Below are 26,190 nucleotides of genomic sequence, written 5' to 3'. Positions count from 1 at the left end.
AGTCCTGCATGAAACAGAAGCCAAGAGCAGAATGAGGCAGTGGGAGTCAGTTTGCTTGGGCTGGTGGTTCTGAGATTATTTCTGCCCCCCTTCCATCTTATTTATGAAGTTGCTTCAGTTTCAAATTCATTTTTCCTTGTCTGGATTTTCACTGCACCAGCCTCAAAAGGAGAGCAAACAAGACAGCAATCTGAAGACTGAAAGGCTGATTAGTTTGGCTCTGTGTAACCCTAATTAAAACTATGTTCTGCAACCTACAGTTATACTCGGTGAACTGCAATAGAGCCCTGTGTTCTTGCTAAGCCAGGGAGAGGCTTCATTAGGAGAGAGGAAAGGGGACTCCAGCTTCCCCTTCACCCTAATCATGGCGTGATTATGGAGGCTGGCTGCTACTGGAGTTTCTCCTTCTGTGCTGTTTACCCCACAGAAAGTGCTGAGCAGAATCTCAGGTATTAAACAACCCATCCATGCATTTCTCCTAAACCCCAAAATATTATATAAATTTAGAGAGATTCTAAAGAAAGCTGTAATTTTAACCTATAGCATTTTGTTGACATATTCTTTGAACTGGAAATTCAGCAGAACTTTTGCTTTGGACAAGTCAAAATGTAAAGGATGTTTGCCTTGGAGTCCTGGCACTGGAGAAGCCTACACACACACGGTGACCCTGCCCGAGGCCAACCCGAGACCTGGCGTGTTCAGGTTCTGCTGGTGGGAACATCTCTTATGCAAAAATAGGGACCAGGGCACAAGGAACCAGGAGCCAAGTCTGCAGGTCTGCTCTCTGTAAGCCCGGCACTGGGACTGGCCTGCATGTGTATGTGAAGGAGAACAGCAAAGCCCCGATGGGCACCCTGCAAACTGCTCAGGAAGGGGCTCCTGAACGGACGTGGTCTGCTTGTGAGCAGAGGCTGAGGACTGGGGGCTTGCCGGGAGTCAGTACTCACGGTTAATCAGAGTTTAAAGCTTTCTGACATCGAGCATTCCACGCTCCACCAACTCGAAGGGCACTGACATCCTTGTGCTGCCAGCTCGGGAACTGGGAAGCCCTGGCAAGCAGTGCTGGGTCTGGGCCGTGGGGTGAAAGGATGTCTCTGGAGCAGCAGGGACCTCTCCTCAGGAAAGCTGCCCGTGCTGCCAGGGTTAGGGAGGCTTTTAGGTCGCCCAGCCTCTCTAGGTGGCTGGCTTCTGATCACCAAATTCCACTCTCCAAAAATGTTGGTTTGTAGAGAACAGGGAGTTAATTCCAATTCAGCAACTGCTCTGGCAGAGCTCAGGGGAGAGGTGCAGGAGGAAATACGTCAGAGTGTGTGTGGCTACAGAGAGGGATAAACATAAAGTCAGGTTATGCAACTTCATGTGGGGCCCTTGCTAACAGATGATTCCCAGGGCTGCCTTTCCAGAGGGTACTGTTTTTCCCCTTTTCCTGGTTGGATCATGTCTTTCCAGTTCACCCTGCAAAGCACTGCTCAGATCTGCACCCAGGTCCTCTGAGGTGAAGGTCTGATGGATGAATACTGCCACACATCTGTCTCTAGAGCTCTCATCTGATTTTCGAGGGGAAAAGCATCGCTTTTTACCTTTCCCTGCCATATGTTGCTTTAGCACTTCCACTGGAGCAGGCAGTTACATCTCCCTAGGTAGATTCTGCCTCAGAGCACTGAATCTGTTTAATGCACCTGTGGACTGTTTAGAAGCTCAGGTCCTGCTCACTCAAAATCCCGATCTGTACTAATGTGAGCTCGTGGAAGGCCACTCCTCAACCTCAGCAGACCTCTGACCTACAGACGCACACAGGGACAGCCTAGTCCAGTGCAGGAACCAAAGCAAGGCTTGGAAGCAGGGGCCAAGTTGTCTCTTAAACAGTACCTGTCCTGTCTGCCCCAATAACCTCTTCCATGGTCAGACCCAACTCACCATTTCCAGTCCCACATCTCCTGATTTCCTGACTCCTGACCCTCCTTCTTTCCTTAGCAAGACCTACCACCCCCACTTTCTCTTCATCCTACAGCCAGTGACATGTTACCCATCTCTATCACCCCATGTTCCGGACTCCCCAAACTCCTACTCATCAACCTTTCTCTTGGAGACAAGTCCCAGAGCTCCCCGGGGTGCCATGGAGCTGGGACAGAAGCCACCTTGCAACCACCTCAAGCACCAGCTCCCCACCATTGCTTACTCTGAGGTAGCTTCAGGCTCCTTCTTTCTACTGAGGGAAGAGAAGCTGCCCTGATTGTGTCACGGGGCAAGACTCCACTCACAAGGGGTTCTGCAGAGCACGTGGTGTGTGGCAACCTGCGGAGCGGAGGTCTAGGTGCTACAGGAGTAAAATTAAAGTACCTAGACTGAAGGGTCTCCATGGCACAACTCACCTTTTTGTCCTCTTTGTACAGCTCCTAGCACAGTATGGTTTTTTCCCATGGTCAGACAGAAATAAGTAACATTAATGGAGTGTTGTGTGCTCTAAAAACTCCGTATTTTCCTCACTGCAACAGTGGACTAAATACAGGAGAGAAAAGAAGATATTTAAAGCCTACGAGATGTTTATAACAAAGCTGCCGGTGCTTTGAAGTGGAGTGGGGTATGTGAAATTATGGAAACCAAGCTAATAGATGTTTCTCCCTTAATAAAGAATTGCAAAGTCAGATTTTCCTCAACTGCAGATAGCACACAAAAGAATGGGGAGAAAGGCTCATGTGATTTCATAAAAAGAGCCAGCACTCAACAATAATTCTCCTATCAAATAATCAAAATTAGCTTTCTGTTGTTGAAATTCCGCACAGACACAGGGGAAATTAGCTGTGACTTTCTGTTCATTTCTCTTTTCAGTTCTGTCTAAGTCAGCTGGCTGCAGTTTAAGAATTCAGGTCACTGAATTGCTTTCTGAATTTGCATGCATTTGAAATAATCTCACTTTATTAGGTTGGCTTATGCTCTGGCCTGCTGTCAAAGTGGCTGCCCCCTGCACCACATGGTTACTTCTTTCAGGTCTTCTCTTCTTATTATTCATACGACTGGGTACTGAACGCCCTGCTTGGATCACTGGTTGCTGCAGAGAGCTCACAGCGCGGTGCAGGTACGGAGGTGGTCTTTGCCCTCCCTTGCCACAGCTGCTTCTGTGCCCTGGGGGGATCCTGCCCTGGGACTGTGCTGGCTGGGGGGTGTCGCAGCACCAGCTCCTGCCGCTGTCTTAGGGTCTGCACACACAGGGAAATCAGCTGGAGCAGAGATTTCAAAATAATTCTCAGCCCCCGACGTATGTACTCTTCTGCTGTTAGAGTCTGCCTTCCTCCCCAGTGTAGGTCACCCCACACTTTCTCAGCTGCCTCGCAAAGGGGTCAGCTCAGAACTGAAGGAGCTCCTGGAAGCAAGGCAAAGCCAGCTGGATCCCAGCAGCTTGAACTCTGCCTCAGTGCATCCACACAGGAGTTCCGTGCACTTAACAAATCTGCTCTACAAACTAATTCACATTAACCTTCCTGAGAGCAAGGCTATGTAAACACATTACAAACTGGATGTGCAGTTCTTGATGAACTGCTCTGCAGAACTTGCCATATGTGTGCTCTTATGCCATGAGACGTACAAGGCAGCACCCACCTGCTTAATGCAGTCTATTTCTTTCTTGTCAAAGCCACATCATTTGAAGTACATTTAATGTACAATATTCCCTTCTTCCCCTGCTCTGTCCTCCACAAGCCTCTCTGGAGATAAAACTGTACAAAGGGGTTTATTGCAGGAAAGCCAAGCGCCATATGGGAAGGGAAATAAATGTTATCAGCATAGAGCCCATTGCACTGGGGTGGTTAGCTGAATCTGTTGTCTTATGACCATCTTAACAAACAATAGTGAGTTTAAAATGTTGCCACAGACAATCCCGTCTTTCCAAGTAGAGGTCTGCTCTCCCCGTACAGCTCAGGCCTACCACTGATTGCTTCTCCTCTCCCATATACCTATTTGAAGTATGGGACATCCCTTTTAAGGGACAGAACGCAACCTCCAACTGTGCCAAACTGCTGTAGGTCAAACGATACACAGAGAATGATGTTATCTGATGAATCTCATGATTGTTAAACAAAACGTGAAATAAATTAAGCTGATGATGCTCTTCCCTCTCACTTGTCACATTTATGCCCATCATACAGGAAAAAAAATCAAACCTATAGGGCTCTGTAGAGCAAATTGTTTGTGAATAGCCGTGAGTGGGTGTAAGAATTGTGCAATTCCGAAGCACAGTGGCTGCTACTTATTACTGCTGGAGACTGAAGCCAAAGAGCCTTCTCTTCAAGTGGCGAGAGTGCTTGTATCTAGAGCCAAAGCTTCTGCATTCAATTCTCAGTGTCCTGCTGGAGCTGACAGCTGTGACAGGGACAGATTCTGGAAGACTCTGGGCTGGTGACATTCTGGCACTGCTTTCTGTCAGCAGTGTGGTCAGGGTGCGGAGTTTACAGGTCCCCTGAGTTTACAGGTGTGGTTGGCAGGCAGATCCTACTTCATGTAATTAGAGTCAAAAACTTAAAAAGGTGTTGGAATGGGAAAAATTATCTGAACGGGTGTTTTATTTTGATACTGATAGCAAATAGATGTGAGCATGGCTCTCTAAATGCAAAAGGAATTTGGTAACTTTGGGGATCCATGAAGATGGGTCACAATTATATTGCATCTCCTACCACTCTCCAACTCTCTTGCTTCTGCTGAATGTCTCCCAGCTCTCCAAGTGTCTGTGGTACTAGTGACATCTGCCTAGAAGACCAAACTCTTCCCAGAGAATTTGCACCCTGTGAGGTAGACTTGCAACCTGTGAGGTTGGGATAAACCGAGGTGCTCAAGGTTATTTACAAAGTCAAAGGCAGGTCTCCTGAGATCCCACCACTGTCCCCACCACCCCTTCTACTGGGGTGTCTTAGGCTTTATTTTCCTTCCAGAGTTGCATGAGAAACAGCACTTCTGTATCAAGACAGGGTTGGCAGTTCTTAATTAAGATGAAGTCACTTGCACTCACCCACGGCTGATGAGTTGCTGATAGCTTTCCTTAGGCGAAAATACTCCAAATCTGGGACTTTACTTCCAAATAAAAAGTAATTCACAAATTGAATTCCTGCTGAAGTCTGAGCTCCTACCATGAAGACACCGGTATCTGAGCTAGATCACATTTCTACCTTGGCCATTTTAGATAGCTATCTCAGGGAAGCCAAATCACACTCCAGAAATGCCTTTTTCTCTCTGCTGACTGTAAGTCAGATTCAGATCTGCACGCCTTACTGTCAGAAATTATGGGAAAGGATTTGGGGTCAGAGAAGTACACACAGTGGTATTTGAACTCTGAGTCCTCATAAACAGTTATGTTTGTGGGTGACCCGAGAGGACACAACACGGGAGAGCCCATGTTTCCTCCTGTCAGGCACCGGTATTGCAGCAGCTCAGTATGTGGATAATAAGTTTCTGTCTACTTAAAGGGCTGGGTAGTCTTCAATGCGGCTTGGAAACAAAGCTTTCTCCCAGAGCACACACACTGTAGCACGGTACAAATCCTAGGTCACAGGAACTTATGTCCTAACATCACCTGTGCCTGGATCAGCAGCCTCAGTAAGAGCCATATAGAGCTTTATGACCAAATCTGCTTGCTCATCTCTCACGTGTGCAGCTCTTTGGGGATTACTCACTGGCATACAGTAAACAAATCTGGGACCTCAGCGTGGACATTTTATGCTGAGTACATATTGTTTTATTTCTACTCATTTCAGTCAGTTTCATGTGATTTTGATGGCACCTGCACCAAGGGAGTAAGCGGCTAAGGTGTGTTCAGAGACTGAGCTCCACCTTTGCTGGTATTGTTTTCCCTGTAGGAGAGAAGAGGAACTGAGGCAGAGAGCAAAGGCATGACAAGGACAAACGGGGAATCTGTGGCAGAGCTTGGCACAGGTCCCAGAGCTTCTCATTCACAGCTCGCCCAGCCTAACCCAGGCCAGTCCTACCTCTGAGGCAGCGGATCCCAGAGCATTAGTCACGACCCAGACACGCGGGGTTGCAAACCCAACGGGATTTCTGTTGCAGAAGCATGATCACGAGCTGACAAATGGGGTGCCCAGAGAAAAAGTTGGAGAACAGCTATTTTCGTGGCTTGTATGACAAAGCTTCTAAAACTTCTCCCACTACAATATCTTAAACAGACACTCTTGTACTGTAATAATGTTACGTAATAATATTTAGATGGGTATTTTGTTGCCTTAGCTTTGTTTTTTAGCATCTGCAGTGCCTGGAGGAAATGCAAGGCATTTTTAATCCAGGGTTAACTGGGATCCCTGGATCTAAATATATGCAACTGGCATTCAAAATGTATGTATTTCAAACTGTTTGGTGTAAAGTATTCCCAAAGAAATTGAAAAAATAACATTCCCTGCCTTCAAAATGTTCTTTCAGCTCCCACTGGTGACCTTGATACGGATGGTGAGCAACCTTATGGCAGACGTTCATGGTATTTATTACAGCACAGTGAGCACTGGAAAATAATTGTCCCCCAATATTTTTGGAATGCACTGGTGAATTTCAATTTGACAATATCCACGACCCGTATTGTATTTACTTTCAGTGAACATTTGAGTGGTTGTGTTTTACAAGTGCAAATACTTGTGAAAATCTAATTTTAAGCTTCAATGGTCACCGAGAGCCAGTTTCAAAGCCAGACAAGAACAGAATCCTGAAACTTACGTAACTAACTGACACATCACAAACTGGGGCTGTTCACAAACGCTTGTCAGACACAGAATTACTCACTGGAGAAACAAACAAATCATTTCAACAAACAAACACTAGGAAGAATTTTACAGCTTGGTCAAGAACAAGAAAAAGAGGGAAATTAAATCAGTGGTAAAATCGTTATTAATCAGTGCTCAGCCTGATTTCCTTGAGTCTCAATCTTCAGGCTTTGAGCTTGTGGAGACCTGTGCATGTGATTTTCTGCAGCCTGAGGAGTTCTTTAGAGTCTGAAGTTACTCAGAGAGCAGAGTTAAGCAGGGACACAAATCATTGCAGAATCCTGGCCTTAGTCAATTCTCAGAGACTAATCCCTTCCAGTCTTTAAAGAGCTCTGCAAGTGCAAGACACCTGGGAAACCTCTTCCCCAGCCACGCATGGCCCAGGCAGGATGCCAATATCAATTCCCATTAACGACAGAGGTTAGGAGGAGACACCAACATGCTCTTTGCCAGAACGATCAACGGAGCTGACAGCTCCTGGGGGCTGTGCCCTCCATGTCACCGCACCGCTGGGCTACCAGCAGGAAGCGATGGGGGGCACAGATCTGCGTACATCTGCCCCTCTCCTTGCCCTCTGTCTAGCCACTGGCTTTCAAAGTGCATTTGCTCTGCAAAGCGAATGCCTCATTGCACCTCCAGTCAACCAGCACTGCTCCTGGTGCTTCAAGGGATGGGGTCTTACGTTCTTACCCTGTCTCTCTGCTACCAAGGTGAGCTCAGACCACGCTTTCTAAGTCTTCTGTATAGCAGCTAATCCTGTAAGCATGCCTCCTGTGGCTGGATGGACTGAGATTTTTCTCCCTGCTCTCGACTCCTCACTGCACAGGCAGAATACTGGATGGATCTACCCTGGTACCAGAGCAATGATGGAGGCCTCCAAATCACTTTGTGTACTCAGTGAAGCTTGGGCTTCTCAAGGGCATGTTGTTGGGTCGAATGAATTCAGTGAATGCAACACTGACTTGGAAAGAGGCTCCCACTTGCTTCCATCCTGTGTACAGATCCTGAGCTGAATGCAGCATGAACCAAAAATACAGATCCTCTGTTCATACCAGGCCCTTCTGGCCCCTAGTCCTTTACTCTCAGCCCCCTGTAACAATCCCCTTACTGTCAGTCTCAGCTCGGTGCAGCGCTCCTGACTTCCCTAACCAGTCACGTGCCGTTATGCAGCTACTGTGCTGCTGCTTCTGGATGGCGCACATTTCAGGGGAAGGTGAAGAAATGTCTTATTTATAAAAGGCAGGGATTTCCATGGGATCTGCCAATTCCAGTAGGATGGGCATAACTCCCTTAGGCTCTTTTTGGAAATTCCAGCCAAAGAATGTTACACATGACGGGGCTGGAAGGTGCTATGAGGATGCTATTTTGCAATGGCAGAGGACATAAAGCTGGAGAATAGGCAGCTGTCGAGTCTGATTGCCAGGGAAACAGGGAGAGCACTAGGATTTTCCAGAGTATGGCTCTAAAGGTCTGTGCCTTTTTTATGGTGCAGGGACTGATATTGGCTCTGGTCAGCAGAATGGCAAAAGCAGGGGAGGACAATGCCAGAGCTCTGCACCAAAGGGCATGTTATTCCAGTAGCTCTGTGCCACCTTCTGACCTTATACTGACATTTTGCAGCTGCATGTGGAAGAGAATTTCTCCTAGGGGAAGAAACAAATGAGTTTTTTTTATGATGGTTGAGAAAACATAGCTGTGAGGAGCAGCTTTCCCCCTCGACCATCACTGCAAAGAAGGCTTCCCACAGCTGCACAGACATGGAGGTTCCTGTCTGGCTTTTGGCAGCCTTTCCTGCATGCCTCCACACTGGAAATGGGAAGGAGCTACAAGCCAAAAAGGCTGCCTGCAATGAAACGCCCCAGATGAGCGGTCTGACTCATGGTCTAAGTGTTGTTCCTTGGAAACTTGAGTAACATCACAGGGATAGTTCAGGCATAGTTCTGATGGAGCTGTGGAAAGGGACCGCTGCCTTGGGCTTACAGGATTACGAGTTGAGCCAGCAAAGTTTATTCTCTGTAGCCTCTGACTCAGCGTCAGCTTGAGCAGGTTGGCTTTACCTCCCCTCATCTCAGTTTCTCCACTGTAAAATTCCCTGCCCTAACACCAATTATTAATGCAGTTTTGGGCAACTCGCTTTGATCTGCATCATGAAAGGCTCCCAAGTGTTTATCGCATTGAAATCAACAGCAACTGGACAGCTGGGTAGCTCTGGGTTAAGATTACTCTGTATAATGGGGAGAATAGCACTGTCCTGCCACTGTATGAGAAATGATTGCAATCCATTCTCAAACTGACAGCAGCAAAGCAGAGTGAGAAAGGTGGAGGAACTCTGGGAAGTTCTTTAATGTGGAGACGCAGTCTGCAAGGGGACCAGTGAGGCATTTTCTCTCCTTCAAGTTGACTCCGGGAAGGAGCAAAAGGAAATCAGCATTCAGCTGGTCCAGCCACCACCCCAGTGGCAGAACAGTGGCTGGTGTGCGCATCACTGCAGATCTCTGAATGCCTGCGATGCAGCCACTAAGCAAGCACGATCCTGCTCTCTGACCTGCAACCTGTCTCCCACACCTCCAGCCCTTACACCCAGGGATCTGGCCTGACTGATGATTGCCACCAGCGGTATGACGACAGGCAGTGCTGATGGCTGGGAGTGAGGATGACAGATCAGATCTTCAACAGTAAAGTGCCTGTCTCTGATCCTCGCACTGAGACAAGCAATGCTGCAGGGCAGTATCAGTAGTAGCTTCTCATCCTCTTCTGTCTACACAGCAGCTCAAGGACTGCAGCAGGAAAAGACACCAGCTAGCTTCAGACTAGCTCCCTCAGGTTCTGGTAACATCACTGCAGGTTAAGCACCCAAGGATTTACCTCATTCCACAGTGGTTTTGGGAACGTCCTGAAAGTTCAGCATCACTGCTGACGAGCAGTCTGTGCTACATTTGCCTTGAATTTTGGCTGTGCATGAGGCTGCACACAGAGCAAAGGACAAGGAGCACACAATGCCCTGCCCTCCTGTATGTACAGTTACAAAGAGCACCAGGCTAGGAAGCGGAGCAGTACTGACCATCTGAAGACAAAGAACTTCAGATAAAGTCAAGCTGGCCCATCCCTGGTTGTGCTCGATATTACATTTTCTAGAAGATTGTTCAGTCTAATTTAAATAACCTAAGTGAGGAGACTGTTGCCACTTACACTAGGGCCTCATTAGTGGCCAAACTCTACATATGTAGCTCATAACCTTTTCTTCAGGGGTCACGCTTTCTGGTCTGAAGCAGGTAATGAGATGCACAGAATACAATGTTCCTGGCATGAAAAGCCCCAGAGACACTGCACCTCTTGCTGGGATGCCAGCTTCCTCCCTATCCCTCCACCCCCACCCCATTATCCTCCTTGCTTTCTGCGTTGTACTCAAGACTTGCACTGACCTTTTTGATTCTGGAAAGCAATGGAAATGTGTGCAGCTTTAAGTGATGTAGAATAAGAAACTAAAGAAGTTAGGCTGGCACTCTGAAATGCTCAGTCTTTAACTCTGCAGAGACTTCCTGCATGACCTTGTGTAAGCCACTTAATCTCTATGTTAAATGCCTCTGGTTGTGACCAAGGCCGGGTACCTGGTCTCCTCTAATCAGACAAGGCTGTTTGCAGCACAGGTGATGTCTCCCCCAAGACAGGACGGCATCGTGGCATGGGTGACTGTGAGCTATTCCAATTCACTGGTGCTCTTTGGTTATCTGTGTTTACTCTGGGCTGTGGGAGGTTAAGTGTTCTATCAACTGTTCCAAGTCTTTGTTCTGTCTGGTGCCCATTTCTACTGAAAATATTGGACTCCTGTGGACAGCTGGGAAGTGCTTTGCGGCTGTGCTTTGCTGATGGCTTTGCACAAGACATCAGAAAGCACTCCAAGCTTTCCTGTCCCAACAGCACTTTCTGCTTTTCCAGCTGTTTGCCAGCTATGACCAGAAAAACAACTGTCCCAAAAAGCTGCATTATGGTCTGCATTTCATAGAGGAGACTCCTCCTCATCAATGTGGCTCCAGTTTTTGTCTTTTAAAAAGTAATACCACTAACCCATTCAGCCATAGCCCAACCAGCATCCATGCAAAAGACAGGCTACCCTCCAACAAACACCCAAGACCTCGTGCTGAGGGATGATTGCTGCTGCAGAACATTTCAATGAAATACTGAAGTTTGCTCACAGGACCTGGGGGAGGTCACAGCCTGGCCTATTTTCTGTTGAACCTGGGGGGCTCTGGGTACTTACACATTCTGAGCTAAAATTCAAAATCTAGAGAATTCACCAGGATGGTTCTAATGGGGTCAGAATGATCTTGGTTCTTTAAAAGGAAATGGTAACAAATGAAGCAGGAGCAGGCAGAAATGTGTATGTGAGAGACAGAGAGAGAAGGATGAGGTTCTAACTGATCATAAACGGGCTTCTTGTTGGAGCTGAAACCAGACAAGGAGAGACTGCGTAGGATCTCCTTCAGTTCACAAATGCAGCAAAGGAAAAAGGGACCAAAAGGACCAAGTCTGGGCCCAGGATGCCAGAGCAGCATGTAGTTGAAAGGAAACCCTCACATCTTCTACTTACCAATTCTGTCCAGCCTGTCAAGAGCCACTGTTTCAAAAGCTCGCCGCATCATGGGATACTCTTCCAGAACCTCGTTGAAGTTGTCCACCGAGAGGGAGTAGAGCCGGCAGTAGGTATCGGCTCGCACACTGGCTGTGCGCCGGCCGCGAGTCAGCAGGCAAATTTCTGGAATGAGAACCCCAGCCTGAGAACGTGGGGACAGACACCACCACCCCTGCCATACAAAACCTGGCGCTGCCACTCAACGGGCAGTCCTGCCAGCCACCCAGTCTCCCCTCCAGATAGACTCTACCTGCTCTCCCCCTGGAAGCATGAGCAGTGGTAGTGTTCTCCATATGCAGTAACATTTAAACAAGAAAATACCAGGGGGCTCAGTTGTGGCAGCTGCTGCGTACAATTGCACCTCAGGGATTCTGCTGATCTAATTAGCCAGTCAAGTTTTGTTATGGTGGATTATCAAAGATGTCATTTGTGCATTCAGAGTGGAGAAGCTGTCTTTCTCCAACTCCTCATGGGCACTGGGAGCAGAAGGTCATGCCGTGCCCTCATTGAAGCTAATTCTCTCTTTAGATTTGCAATAAAGGCTCTGTGCTGACCTGTGGCCTTGGTGCCTGGTAGTAACAGCGATCCTCAAACCCAGAACATTTATCTGTTCAAAGATGCTTGGAAGTTACTTGCAGATGTGTCACAAGCTTACAGATAGGATAAGCCAAGTTAGTGGTACCCACTTACTAACTCTTGGTGTATTTACACTGCAGTCAGCTACTCTCAGAGGTTGCTCAGCTGGCTACAGAACAGAAAGTCCTTGATTCTAACATAAATGCCTCATTTGGGCACAGACGCTCCTTGAGCACTCAGCAGAGAGCTCCTGAGTCCTGCTTTTCCACTGATTACACACAGAGTCTGGGCACCTAAGACAGGCACTTAAAGACAGATGGTGTGACCTAAAGGCAGAAGGTCTGGTCACAGCATGCTTTTCTGTGCTGTTGGGTGTCAATCTACCAGCACCACTCTCAGGATTCATTCTGGGTGCACTTCAAAGCGCCAGTGTAGCAGCACTACAAGGTTGTGAGTTTTAGGCTGCTTTCCTAACAAAATAATGCCTCTGAAACTGTGCTGTCTTTGAATGTGTGAGAAGTTGTGCGTGTGGTATTTGAAATGCATTGAATCTCATGGGCAATTTTAATAAAATCTGTCAGAGTAAGGGTATCCTGACTCAAACCCTCCAACTCCAAATCCCGGGAAGCTGACCCAACTTGCTAGTGATGCACAAAATCCCTGTACCCCAAGGGATTGGGGTACAGCTCTCCAAGGAGCTACCTGTGCAGGTAGCTGCAAACAGGTTATTTTGCAGGAAATAACAGAAGAACTGTGTAGGAAATGCAAGATTGGAATTTCTTAATAGAGAACGGTTCTTACAGAGAGGAAGGAAAGTCAGGTTTCATTCTACCCCTCCTGGTAGGCGATTAATTATGATGCATTCAGTGCTTGTACTGAAATGTGCATCTACCAGAGAACTGTCTGTCTTGGGGTGTCAGTGAGGTCTCTGTGGGGCTGTGATAGCAGGAGTTTCTGTGTTACTCATAAAAGCAATATCCTAAATCTTCTCTTATGGTGTTTTCTGACCTTGTATTACTTTCACTGTTCCAGGCCTCTGCTGCTGATACATTATGCCTGCCTGCCGACCTTCACGACATTTTGCTGAGCCACAGACTGGGGAGATGATGGACTATGTTTTTTCCTCCATGTTTATACAGTACCTCATATGATGGATGCCAGGCAGTAGGAGTAGGTAACACTATAAATGTGCTTGGAGAATTGAGAATGCTCAATTTTTTTTCCTTTAGATTCTCAGCTTCACAGATCTGTCAGTTTGCTTGGGGCAAAAGGAAATGAAACTACAAGAACTAAGTTTTCCTTCTCCACTTTGTTATTATTTATTGCCTCGACTCCCACACTGCCCACGACTCCCAACCACCACTCATTGCACAATTTACTTATGGGAAGCTGCAGGACAGGTGAGATGAACAGAGACAGGGGGTGGAGGAGGTGACTGGGTATCAATACCACATTCTGCCCTGCCTGTGTATGACAAGCGAAGGAAAATGTGAACGCTACCAGTGGGTCTCACTACACAAGGGTGACTTGTTAACACTCACCTCCAAAGTAGGAGCCGTCTGCCAGCTTGGTCTCCTTGTTGCCTTTGGTGAGGACGCTCACCACGCCATGCTGGATGAAGTACATCTTCTTGCCAATGGTGCCCTCCCGGATGATGTAATCCCCGGGCTGGAACACCTCGAACCGCAGCTTGGTCAACATGGATGTCACAAAGTTGGGATCTGCGTTGGCGAAGAGGGGCATCGAGGCAACCAGCTTCCGGCAGTTGAAATTGATGATTTCCTGATGACAATGTGAGTGCAAACAAGAGAGAGGTGGGGGGGAGGGAGGCGGGGAGAACACATGGGACAGGGAGCAGAAAAGACACACACATATGTTTAGTCAGCATCTAATAATCCATGAAGTTTCCCCACTTGGTGTGTATGTTAAAAAGTCAAAAATAAAACAATGCTGTCCTCTTTGTCTGGCGCCCCCAGTGCAGGCTGGAATGGGCCTTGGGACACAGCACATAGCAGTGCTAACTGAAGCTGATAGCTTGACACCATGCTTCATTGCCTTCATTCATATGTTTTCTCTCTGAGCAGGGATAAAACAGGAACACCCCACCGTGCCAAATACATAAAATATACCTCTTACTTCAGAAAGCCTTGGATTTTGTGAGAGGTGTGTAGTGCTGGTGAAACGCTGTATGAAAATGCCCAGGGCTCCTCTCTGGGAAAACGTTATAACTCACCTTGGCAGCCCTACGTTCTCTGTTGCCCTTGCTTGACAATGAGATATTAAACAGCACAGAAGTGCCAAGGCGCTCAGAGAAATAATTATCCTGGGCAGCTGGGGACAGTGTCAAGAGGAGGGAGGGAAAGGTGCCCACCAGTCACCAGGGCATGGGCTGCCTCATCAACCTCAGATGAAGAAAGCCCAATTCAGCTGTTCAGCTGTCAAACAGCAGACAGGGACCGTGCCTCTTCCTGTGGCTTGGTGTCACTCGGAGGGTGTGACAGCACCTTCCGTCGCACAGGAGCTGCTGTGCCATGCCAGCTCAGACTCAGGGAGCAGCAGCAGGTGATACTGAGTACATCTCCCCAGCACAACGCTCCCCAGCCAAGCGGTGAAGGAGGATCTGGATGACTGGAGCAGGAAGAAAGAGGGCAGGGGAAGCATCTGTCTCCTCCTCACTGGAACACACACTGCCCATTTGCAGCCCCTCCTCACCTCTCGGAGGGGCTCGCTCAGCTCTCCCAGGATGCTCTCCTCATCGAACATCTTCCCCTGGTAGCGGTGCTCGTAGTAGTCATGGATGCGCTGCCGCATGTCTGCAGGGAGCTTGTGGAAGGACATGTACTGCTCCACTTGTTTGTACTGCACGGGGGAGAGAGAAAGAGAAGGAGTTAGCAGGACACGCAGTAAATGGCACCGCACCCACTCAGGGACAGCTACATGCCAGGCTGATCCCCATACCTGCTTTCTTCACGCCACGCTGTGTTGGCCGAGGCAGGTAAACCTGGTGCAGGATAGAGCGATTGCCTGAACACAGGGGAAGCTTGCAGATACCTTTATTATATTCCCCAAATAGCTGCCCAAGGTTTTAACCCTTAAACTTACCCTCAATCAATTACACCATGGACATAACTCCACATTCCCTGGGTACTAACACGCAGAGATAAAACTGATGGGGGTAAAGAGCGACCAGCAGTGCCCTGCTCAGCAAATAACGGTGTGAGAAGTCTGTGCAGAATGGAGGCCGGGGCACACGTCCTGGCAGCTTGGCTCCATTCCAGTAAGTGATGGGTAGCACCTCGGTGTCTCAGCCCAGCAGAGGATCCCACTGTCCCAGGTGCCGCACCAAGCAGCAGAAAGCAGTCCTGCCGTGGATGTGCAGTCACAGGCAAACTGAAGGAGGCGCAGAAACCTGACAGTTGCTTGCATGAAGCTGCAGCACCCATGGGCTGCTTCTCCTGTCCTCTGTGTTCTCATCCACCCAGCTACGAGGCCGAGCACTTTTGTTTCCCACTCACAGCTGCACAGGTCCAGGTTTTTTCACCTTTTCTGGGTCCCTGCTGGCCCATGCACTTTTGCTGTCAAACCTGCCTGTATTTTTGCCTAACAATTTGCATTTCCATCACGTCACTTAGAGGGGAATACAAGGGCGTGCTGCCTGATGCCAGAGCAGTATCTGAGGATGAATGGTGCTTTCTATCAGTACCTGACACTTCTTCAAGGGCACGGGGCTGTAAATGTGCCCACTTGCCCTGCAGGTGCTGCAGGGACAAGGTGTGTGTGCTGGTCATGCCCCCTCCCCCAGTGTGCAACACGGAGCATGATCCTGAGCATGTACTGCACTAAATAATGCTGATAAGAGGATCACGCACCCCCTTTTCTTCTCCCCTTCCCCTCTTTCCCCCAATAAATCTGTCCCTGAATGTCCCTTTACTGCAGCTTGTGCTGAAGTGCCTAATTACCGAACTCCTGCTCATTACAGACCTCCCCGGCACACACCAGTGTCACTCAGCTCTCAGTACAGTCTGTGCTGGCACTGCCTTGCATGCTAACAACTTGATCTGCACCAGAGAGGAGAAGGAATTACTCGGAGAAGCCAAGGTGGCAGAGGGGACACTCGGGGTTTCCTGGCATTTCCAGAGCTTTTTGTCTGTAGCTTGCAGCAGAGGAGCTGGCTGTAAATATTCATGATCACTATAGCATGATCAAAGTCAAGCGAGTCACCACCTCCCCACGGGGAGCCAGGCGGTGAATTGGCAATGAACGGCGCACTTTTTTATTTGGATTGCTGAAGTTCTGTAGAGACTGGCAGGAAGCTGCAGTGGGCTGTGCTGGGCGCTGCATAGTCCGCGGCTCCTCAACGGGGGTGGCAAAGGCAGCAGAAAAAAAAAGGAGCAGAAAGGCTCCGGTGGGGAGAACTCACCTGGTCTGAGCCAGTCGTGGATGTTGCAGGCTGTGCTCTTAAATGCACCAAGTGTAAGGGCTTGGCTCAGACGGTGAAGCAGAGATGTGTGCTGCCTCTGGAGATGCATCACGACACCTGGGGCATCCATGGGACTGGCAAATCAGATGCAGGACATGCAGGACACGCACTATGGAAAGGGCCCAACTTTTGCTGACTCAGGTTTATGAAATTTATCTCGAATCCACAAACAGCTCTGTTTTAATGCTGTGCTTTTGTTCAATAAATTACTTGCCAAAAATACCACTTCAGACTCTCAGTTTTAGCCCCGTGTCCTGTATCAGACCGTGTCTACCACACAGCAAACGCACCACAACACATGTTCCATCACAGAGATTCACTGGTCAGAGCTCCAGGTGACCCCTTTGAGTGTGCCCCATGTCACAAGATGCCACTCATCACCTGCTCCCAGCCACCAGCCCACTACCCCTCATCTCCCCACCATAAGCACTTGCTGTCAATCTCCAGCTGACCTCTGCTTCTCAGGAAAAATATCCCTGACTTCTCAAATTCACAAGCACAGTTTGGATGGGGAGACTCAGACTCTGCTTACTCACTACTGTATACAGATTTATTGCTTTGTAACAAAGAGCAATAAATTATGGCTCTGCAAAGTCCCTGGGACTTGTCAGATTCTCCTACAGTCACTGTCCCCAGATAAGGCGCAGAGTAAAAGCAGGACAAATTTACTTCACTGGAATGAAAGGTTCTGCTTCAGATCACAAATTAAAAACACGGTTACAAAAGAAAATTGTAAAATAAGGAATCACAGTTGACAAGAAGGAGGTATTTTGGCTCTCCTGCCTTTGGCAGTGCCATCTCCCCTCACCCATGCCAGGTGGAGAGTTTTTGAGCTCTCCTGCATGTAGAGATGGAGTCCTGCAGAGCTGCTCGCAGGTGAGAGCATCAGCCCCTTCTCTCTGTGTGTGATGGAAGAAAAACCTGCATGAGGGAGGACCTTTCAGTCCATGGTGGGCAGTACATATCACTCCTCAGCTCCAGATAAGATCACTCCCGAGGCCACCAGCAACATGCGGGAACGGGACTAAGTCAGGGGCTGATGGTGACTGTGGTGAGCACGACCGCCAGAGTGCATGGATATTAATCAAGGCTCTCAGATGGTGCAGACCCCGTCCCTAAAGCCACTTGATGCCCACGGAGTTGGCTCCCTGTCAGGTGCCTTTCAGACGTGGCCAGCCATAGCCTTACAGCCTCCTTTTGCCTCCCTTCTCCCTTGCATTCCAGCCCTCCAGTCTCCACATCCTCAGTCTGACCTGTGCTTGGAGGACCTGTGCAGAGATTTCGTGGCCTCTCTGAGTTCAAATGGAAAGACTCATTTAGGAATTATTTAAATCTCTCTGAAGACAATTGAGTCAATTTAAATCCTAACTCATTTTCTTTAAGTCTGTTTTTCCTCGAATAAGCCCTTGAAGAAGGCATTAATATATCAAAAGGGAACCATTTAGATGAGTATTTTTCCTTCTAGAACCTGCTGCTTTCCCTAGTTGTCTCCCCATTCCCCTCCCTTCCAGCAAAGCTCACATCACTCACATTCGAAAGAGAACAAAATATTTTTAACTCCTTTCATACCCTCGATCTCTGTCATGAGTCCTCCTTTGGCAGTAATAAATCACTGTCTGGAAAAGCTGGGCTACTTCCTTGCCCTACTTCTGAACGCAAAAAAGATCCTGCATTTGAGAAGAGCTGCTTGCACCCCAGCCCTGGCACAGACACCTCCCTGAGTCCTCTTTGGTCCACAGACATCACTCTGCAGAGCTGCAGAGCAATGCTGATTTCCAGTTTTGCAACTCAGTTAATTCAAACACGTTTACACGCTTTCACAGTATGCTCACCAACACGGGCACACACACATAACCTACTGCAATGAAAGGCCCTGGGATGCTAGTTGCCTTTTACCCGAACATCAATATACATTTCCTATACAGAGCTGTGTTGCTTGCATCCTTCCGGAAATAGGCTGAGGCAGCTGTGGGGAAGACTTTAATCTCGCACACAGTCTCCACATCCAAACTCCTGCAGATCAACAGAGATGAACTCATGTAAGAAAAGGAGAATCGAGCAGAGTAATGCATCTTCAATTAAGTGAAACGTTCTGATGCTCTGACAGCATTTCGAATGCTGTACGGGAATGGCAGTGCACATCCTGTGAGACTGCATTAAGATACATGGAAGCAGCTATGATGGACGATGCTGTGGATCTCTTAAGTGGATTTGTGCTTCATAAGGGCAAAGATCAAATGACAAGATTGACCGGATGGAGTGTCTTGATGGGACACAGTTGCATCTTTGTTTATTTTATCTGACATATGATTAGGAGTAAAACAGTGCTGCAATGTCAGCTCCCCAGCATTTAGTAATCATCAAAAACTAATAAATGCTAAGTTCTGTTTTTTGTCTTCTACGTCATTTATATTTCCTCCCTCCGGATTTGTTCTGCGACCAGGAGATCTACTCAATGTAGCTGAGGTACATTCTCTTGGAGTCCAATGAGGAGAAAGAGAGGAAGAAAACAGAACTTCTGTAACACAGTAACACCACGCCAACACTGCTGGTGCAATCTTTCCTGGTTTCAAAGGGAACTTGCAGAACTTGGAGCATATTTAGTATCAGTCCTAGCCTATAGAAGTTTGCTCTCTGCCTGATAGTTTGTCTGTACCCGGTGCAGGCTGTCACATTTTGACCTGCCAACTTAGGAATGTAGTTGGCTTGACATACACACTCGTGCTCCTGAGCACAGCCCTGCAGTTTTCCAACAAGAACAAGGGAAGTCATAAAACGCCATGTGAACATGGCCATGCTGTCCATAGTGACGGGAAAGTTCCTGAGGGGTGCTGTATGCAGGCATATGCTGCCCTTTCCATCTTCTTTGGCCTGCAGGCAGCAGGAGGATGGTGCTAGGGATGAGGCTGCAGGATTCTGCATGATTCTGCATAAACCCATGTCTGTCTACTCTTCAGCTTTGGACGCTGTTTGGTCACTTCCTCTAGATCCAGTCTTCATTCTGCAAGAAGCCTTCTGTGCTGTCCTGGGTCTGAGCCCTTCCAAACACTGGGTTATTTTTGGCACCGCAGCACCAGCTCAATTTGCTACAGGAGGATGACTTTCAGGTGTTGCATGTTACATGCTGAAATACATGGAAAGCTTTTACCTTCACTGCAGTGATACCTTCAGGTATTATTTTATGTAGAATCAGGCTCTCTATCTCTTGCTCTGTTACAAATACCACAGACTCCAGCAGAAAATTCTTGGAGCTTTTTTTTCCAGTTTCTATACAACATTGATTATACTGAGGATGGCTGCAATGATGAGCCGCTGTCGCTGCCTCCCCTTGCTGGTAATCAGTACCTATTCAGGCAGGGATTATGCTTCAGACAATCCCATTTCTGGGCTGTGACATGTCAACAGACTGAGTAGGGTCAATTATGAGCCTGATGGATGAAACAGTTGTTTACTTCCTCCCATCGGCTGCAGTGCTGCAGTGGCCCCAGCACAAACCAGGGAATCCCAGCACAGGGACGGAGCCGTTCAGCACGTAGCACTGAGCCAGCAGTCACACCATGGGGGGACACGGCCTTGCTTTGCTGCAAGCAATGGAAACATCTGAAAACTTCAGGGGTCCTAGGAAATCAGATCCAAACACCTTGGGACCAACCTGTTCCCATTTAATGCTGTGGCAACGCCCTGTTTGTCTGCTTTTACAGGTGCTCAGCCTTAAGGTCTAAGCCTGTGCACCATGGCAAGGTTTTCCACAACCAACTTCTGCCTGGGAAAGACGCCTGAGGAGAAAGCCTCGCTGGGCTTGAGGCCACATCCTAGCCCAAGCATATTGCCCTGCACCATGCACTTTTGGACCTGGTCAAGGAATCTTTTATTATTCATCAAGCATTGTGAAACAGGATATTTTGGAGACGTCAGGCCATGTCACAGGATCCACCTATCTTAAAGGGTGACGGGGAAAAAGAAATCAACATTACTTTCATCAGCAGAGTAAGACAAGAGAGATGAGGTAAAATCTGCCAGCAGACAAAGGCCAGAGATGTGGAAAAGGGAAGAGTGAGTCTGTGAGCTTGAAATCAGTATTGCCGGGAGCAGCCTTTTGCCAGGAGAGGTGGCTCAGCAGGGAGGCTTAGCTCTTCGTGTTATGATGTATTTACTTTTTTTATTTACAGTTCAAGTGCCAAAATGAATTTCAAAACTGATAATGAAGTTTGAAATCCCACACTGGGATACAAAGAGCTGCTGAGGAAAGAGCACTTTCCGTGACAACACACAGTGTTTGTGCATGCACGAACACACCGCTCAGACCAGGCTGTGCTTGACATTGCTTAAAGAATAAAACTATTTGTCTGGTTTCTCCTCTCAGAAATAAGATGTCAAAATCTTAGCTATAATTACTGTATCTCTGATACAGCAAACCAAGACCAATCCCCTACGTAAACCTGCTGACAGAAAGCAAAACTACATGGCAGCTTCGTTTTTCCTTCTGTGAAGACGTGCTGCAAAGACATAGAAATGTCAACAAATCCTTCCTTCGCCTGCTGAGCATGGAGAGGGCACTGCCTATACACCTCCACTTCATCCCCCTCACCCAGCCACACGCTCTGTATGGGCGCTGCTGCCTCCAAGATGGACACACTCCCACCTGGGCACTGAACTGCCTGCTTCGTGCCGACTGATCACCACTGCACAGGTATCGAGAAGATGTTTTACAGCTTCTCTTAGTAAAGCTTGGGTAAACACTTTCAAGAAAAAGGAAGTTCACCGTGAAATATTCTTCTGCAAAACCAAAAAACTACTTGATCCCAGTTGAGTTACAGCCATAAAGGGAAGACAATTTCCACTGCAAGATGTTTTTAAAAGAAACCGTTGGGTTTTCATTCAGAAAGCATTTCCACGTTCCTTAATCAATGCAGGATTCTTTTATGAGAAGGATTTAATAACCTTAAAACAACTGACACAAATTTCTGATTTTCTGGTTGAGTTCCTGAACTGAATGAACTATTATTGGCACCACTCTATTGACTATTTCTTACAAACATTCTTCTCAAATCAAGGTGGATGTGGTGTCCATAAGAGGAGGGCTGTCTTGCAGCACTGGATGCACAATCCGGAGCCAGCCGTTCTCACCAAATCTTGACTGCTTGTTGCCTGAAGCAATCAGGGACTTTGGGTCACGAAGACCAATGTAAGCTGGAAGGGACCCCCTGGGGGTCACCTGGTCCAAATCCCCTCTCAAAGGAGGGCCAACTTACACCAGGTTGCAAATTTTGGCAAAAAAAAGGTGGGGATAAGGACCCCTTGCTATTCCAGCTACTCTTTACCATGACGGGGGGAAGCTGGACCCCTCCTGGTATCCTGAGCTGCATCCAGGCTTGCTCCTTTCCCTTGCTGACTCTGGCCTGCACAGCTGCCAGAAAACCCAGCCCTGATCACAGAAGAACCTACCAGGAGGCACTGCCTGAGACACCGAGCCCAGAACACATCGGCAGCCCTCGCAGCTAGACGCAATCAGTAAAGCACATCATTTATAAGCCTTGTTATCTATCCCAAATGCTTTGATTGATGGTAGCATAGGACATAACACTTCTCAGGCCATCTCTGAGCAGACTTGAGGTAACACACAACCAGCACAACCATAACAGGATAAAGCAAGGCTCTCCAAACTTTTTTCCAATGAGGAAATTTGATTACATTTTGCATTTGATTAAATTTTCCAGACACCTTCAATTTCTGGAGTGCTACACACTCCCAAGCCTCTCCTTTACACACCCTACCACAAGAGTCAGGGAGTTCTGCAGCCTTCCCACCATCCAGAACCGAGACACTAGCTGGGGGGGACACTTGCCCCTTTGGACTCTAAGAAACTGAGACCACCACCTGAGGAACCACCAATGCTGGTGACCTGTTGTCTTGGGAATAACACTACAAACCCTGTCCAGGTTGGTAATGAACAAGAAATCTGCCATCTGACAGAGTGCGTGCAGGAACAGCAGCAGTCTTTGCCCAACTCCACGCCAGCAGAGCAGCTGACACGAGTTATTTTCATATTTCTGCACTGTGTCATCCCCAAGGTAGCACTGGCTAAACCAACCCTGGAGCCACAAGAATTAATACAGCTTCGGTGCAGTGCTGCGTTTGGGTTAATTAGCTCTGCTTAGAGGGGAGGGAAGGGGGCTAATCAGCAAAGGCGTGCTGCCAGGCTAATGTGATTATACCCTGTCCAGGACTCCAGCTAGGATCTCTGCACCAAATTCCATGCACACGTTCATTTGGAGCCCGTTCAGAAAACTGTGTAGTCCAACAGCCTAAAAACACAAAAAGGGTGAGCTGAGGGCTCCTCTCGCCTGTGTTGTCTCTGACAGTTTCAGATGCCTTGAGGAAGAGGAGAAAGAACAAACGAGGCGTAGGGCAGCCCAGCTCCTGGCCATACCCTCCCAGCTTCTGACAAAAGAGGATGAGGGATACCCACTGCCAGGGGTTATGGCTGCATCTTAGTATTCAGTAACACTTCAAAGATTTTCCTTGTGTGGATTTATTTAAATATTCTAAGGCTCATTAAACTTTGGGCCTCCGCAGCACCCTGTAGCACTAAGTTTCACAGTTTAATTACATACCAGGAGAAAAAAATCACTTCTTAAGCCTGCTGTGTAATAAAACTCTGTCCTGCTGGTCTCCAAGGAAGGGAAAGGCCTGATTAAGCCCAGGAGATGGCTTCCCAGCCCCCTCTGTAGCAGTAAGGCACAATGGCAGTGTGTGCTCTTTTGGCTCTGTCCGTTTTTGGAGCACCGAATTTCAGTCCGCAGGGCTGATCCAGTCCCCAAACTGCCTCCATTCTCAGGGGAATAACTCATGCTGCAGACTTAGCGTGGCTCTCTGGGGAGAGGACTTGTGCCTGACAGTCTGAGGGATGAAGGCTATCATCTCTGGCCAGTGGCATCAAGCCAGTACGCTGAGATCACCCTGACCTGTACTGTGCCACAGGGATGCTGTGGGAAGGATCACACAACATCACTTGGTTCAAACTGTTGCCTGACAAGAGTCTCCCACTTCTGTCCTGATGAATATTGGTCTAACATCTGCTTTGTCCTCCAACAATGATTGTACTTTCCAGACAGTATGCTTCAGCCTTTACAGTTATTACATTTTCCCCAATTACCAGTATCAAAACCCTCTTTGCTGAGCTCAGGCCAATGACAGAAGGATTGAAATGTTGAGAGTTGGACAGCAAAGTGCATTTTGGCGTGGACAGCCAGAGAATGGGATGAGTCTGTTGCAGGAATGAGGGTGCTGGCGGTTGAACAGGGCTGTTTCAGGAACTACAAATGATGTCAGGAGTGCTTCTGCAGGAATTGGAGAGCACTTCTCTCTGTAATGTTACCCTTTGCAATTGTGCTGCAGCAGGTGCTTCTTCGGAACAACGCTGTGCATATGTAAGTATCTACCCGGTTTCAATCTGTATTTTAAGAACAACAGGCACTGGATAGACTGTTCAGGGGAAGGGGGAGCAGGGGAATGAATATGGAGAACAGAGAGCTTGAGAGAACACCAGTGTAGCAGACAGATCTTGAGCAGAGATGAGGCTCTGGCAGAAGAGATTACAGCTTTGCCGGGCTCTGCAATGCTGACAGCAGCAATTCCTACTTGTCATCAGTCATTCTTCTGCATGTACCTGAGCAGATAACGCGGGAGAGCCGAGCCTCTCTGCAGGATGCCCATCACTGCCTGCATCCTGCTGCGATGGAAGAGTAAAGCCCAGAGTCTCTCTCTGCTTTGTTCCGAGGAGCATGGCTGCAGTCAGCAGCATAATCACTGCTCCCAAAAGCCTCAAGGTTACAGCGCCTACCAGGGAGAATGAGTGAGTGTGTGTGTGTGCATTCGTGGTGACTTGACATAAATGTTAATCCAGCTGAGCTTTAGGATTAGAGAAAGAAATTAATAGGGCAACCTGCAAAAAGCATGAAAATAACTTTCATATGCAACTAGTTTACTCATCTCCTGAGCAGGAAGCACTCTCCCACTCTTGTACTTTCCAAGTACTTGTGAGCCACAGTTACTGCAGGTTGCACGATGATTTTGCAGTCAATGATGAATCTACATGCTAAGTTGTGAGTTGATACAAGAACAGCCGAAACAGGCCTCGAGCCTCTGCTCTTGGCTATGGACCTCGTCCACCATCACCCTGCACCAGCTCTGGCACTCGCTGGACTCTACAGCAATTCAACCCAGTCACCTGGCAGAAAACTAACCCAGAAGAGAGAAATCGTCTCGGTAGAGGTCTGAGAAGCATACGATGTGGTGCACAAGAATGGAACTGTGCAGCTCTGAGTAGGAGAGCGCCGTGTGAAAACAGGTGTGCAAGGCTTCCCCTCGCTGGTCAGAGCTGTCAGATCAATTCAGTTATAAAATGTTAACTCCATGACTTTGGAAGATTTTTCTATCAGAACCCCTCAGGATGAACTTCTAATATTCTCCCATCATACACACGTAAGAGAAAGGATACCAGTCATGGCTGCAAAGAGATTTTGAAGCTAGACACTAGACTGCAGTATAGAGATAGGAGTCAGCTTCTGACCCTGCTGTCACTGACTCTCCCTGTGTGACCACAGGCAAGCCATTTAGGGTGTAACACACTGTGCAATGCAGGACAGGACAGAGAGGTCTGTTCTAGCTTTGTCTCGGGGACTGGAAATAAAACAGCCACTTCACAGTGCCAGAGCTAAAGAGCTATTCCGCCTCAGAGCTTTTTAAGGATGGCACAGAGCCATACTTACATGATGGCTGTGCCACTTCCAGTGCCTGAGCTGGTGTGAGTGCTCTCTGCCACATGGGACTCTCCGCTTGCACTTGGGAACCCTGGCACTGAGTTGTCTTGGAAGGTTCAACCTCCCTCTCCAAAATCTCCATGCTTCCTACCAACATGCTGATCCTGTATGGCTTCCCTGCCTTGCAGAAACCAGCACAGCATGAAGTTCAGATGCTACAGGAGGGGATTTAGACAGAACAGGGATAGTGTCTCCAAATGTTCAATGAATCCAATCAAGAGTGAAAGATGGGGCTAAATCATGTACTGTTTACTGTGACAAGCCTGCTATTGAATCCAACAGCCAGCACATCTTGTCTTTTATTCCTCTTCTCAGAAACCCTGTTTGTACAAGGGAAGAACAAGTTGTTTGGCAGAGACACAGACCAATCTGAAATTTCACCACAAATTCCCTCCCAAACCTTGTCTTGAAGGTTACACAAAGCCTGCCAATAAAGTTACTAGCTATACTCTTCTGTCCTGTTACGATGGTAATTTCTGCCGCTCCTCTCCCTCCCAACTGTACCCCCTTTCTTTGGCTACTCCCGGAACAGCTGCAAAAACCTCTGCAGCCTGTTGAGGTAAGAGGCAGAGCCCTATCTGCACCCGAAGGGGTACTCGGCAGAAGTCTCCAAACTCCTGCCTGCTTCTCCCAGTCGACCCTGCCAACTTGTTGAGATTCTTTGCTTATAATATGCTTCAACAGACACATTGTCCCAAGAGGACCGAACTAAATTGAGTTGCAGGGCTGCAAATCACGAAGCAGCCTCATTTTAATCATGGCTATTCAAGTGCTAAGGAATGCAGAAAGTAAATACATATTTGTTTTTAGACCATCATTTGTCCCATTTGCAAGAGGAAATTGAATGTACTCAGTCCCTGAGGCTTTGTTCCTAGGAGAATACCTTGGGAAATGAACCTGCTATAACCACTACACATGAAATACACCCTT

General features: G+C 47.9%; 1 protein-coding gene across 1 annotated transcript in view; it reads right to left on the bottom strand.

Moving 5' to 3' along the window:
- Nucleotides 1–26,190, bottom strand: part of HCN4 (hyperpolarization activated cyclic nucleotide gated potassium channel 4) — a 97,908-nt gene that overhangs the window by 5,945 nt on the left and 65,773 nt on the right. The window contains exons 5-7 of the mRNA XM_032194909.1: nt 14,671–14,817; nt 13,500–13,740; nt 11,341–11,505 (exon numbers count right to left, since the gene is read on the bottom strand). Of these exons, the coding sequence (XP_032050800.1) occupies nt 11,341–11,505; nt 13,500–13,740; nt 14,671–14,817 (553 nt within the window). The remainder of the gene's footprint in view (nt 1–11,340; nt 11,506–13,499; nt 13,741–14,670; nt 14,818–26,190) is intronic.

Source organism: Aythya fuligula, chromosome 11 (genome assembly GCF_009819795.1).
Source record: "Aythya fuligula isolate bAytFul2 chromosome 11, bAytFul2.pri, whole genome shotgun sequence".
NCBI classification, from domain to species: domain Eukaryota; kingdom Metazoa; phylum Chordata; class Aves; order Anseriformes; family Anatidae; genus Aythya; species Aythya fuligula.
Note: the sequence above shows the minus strand (reverse complement) of the source record. Positions and strands in the feature narration are given on the sequence as shown.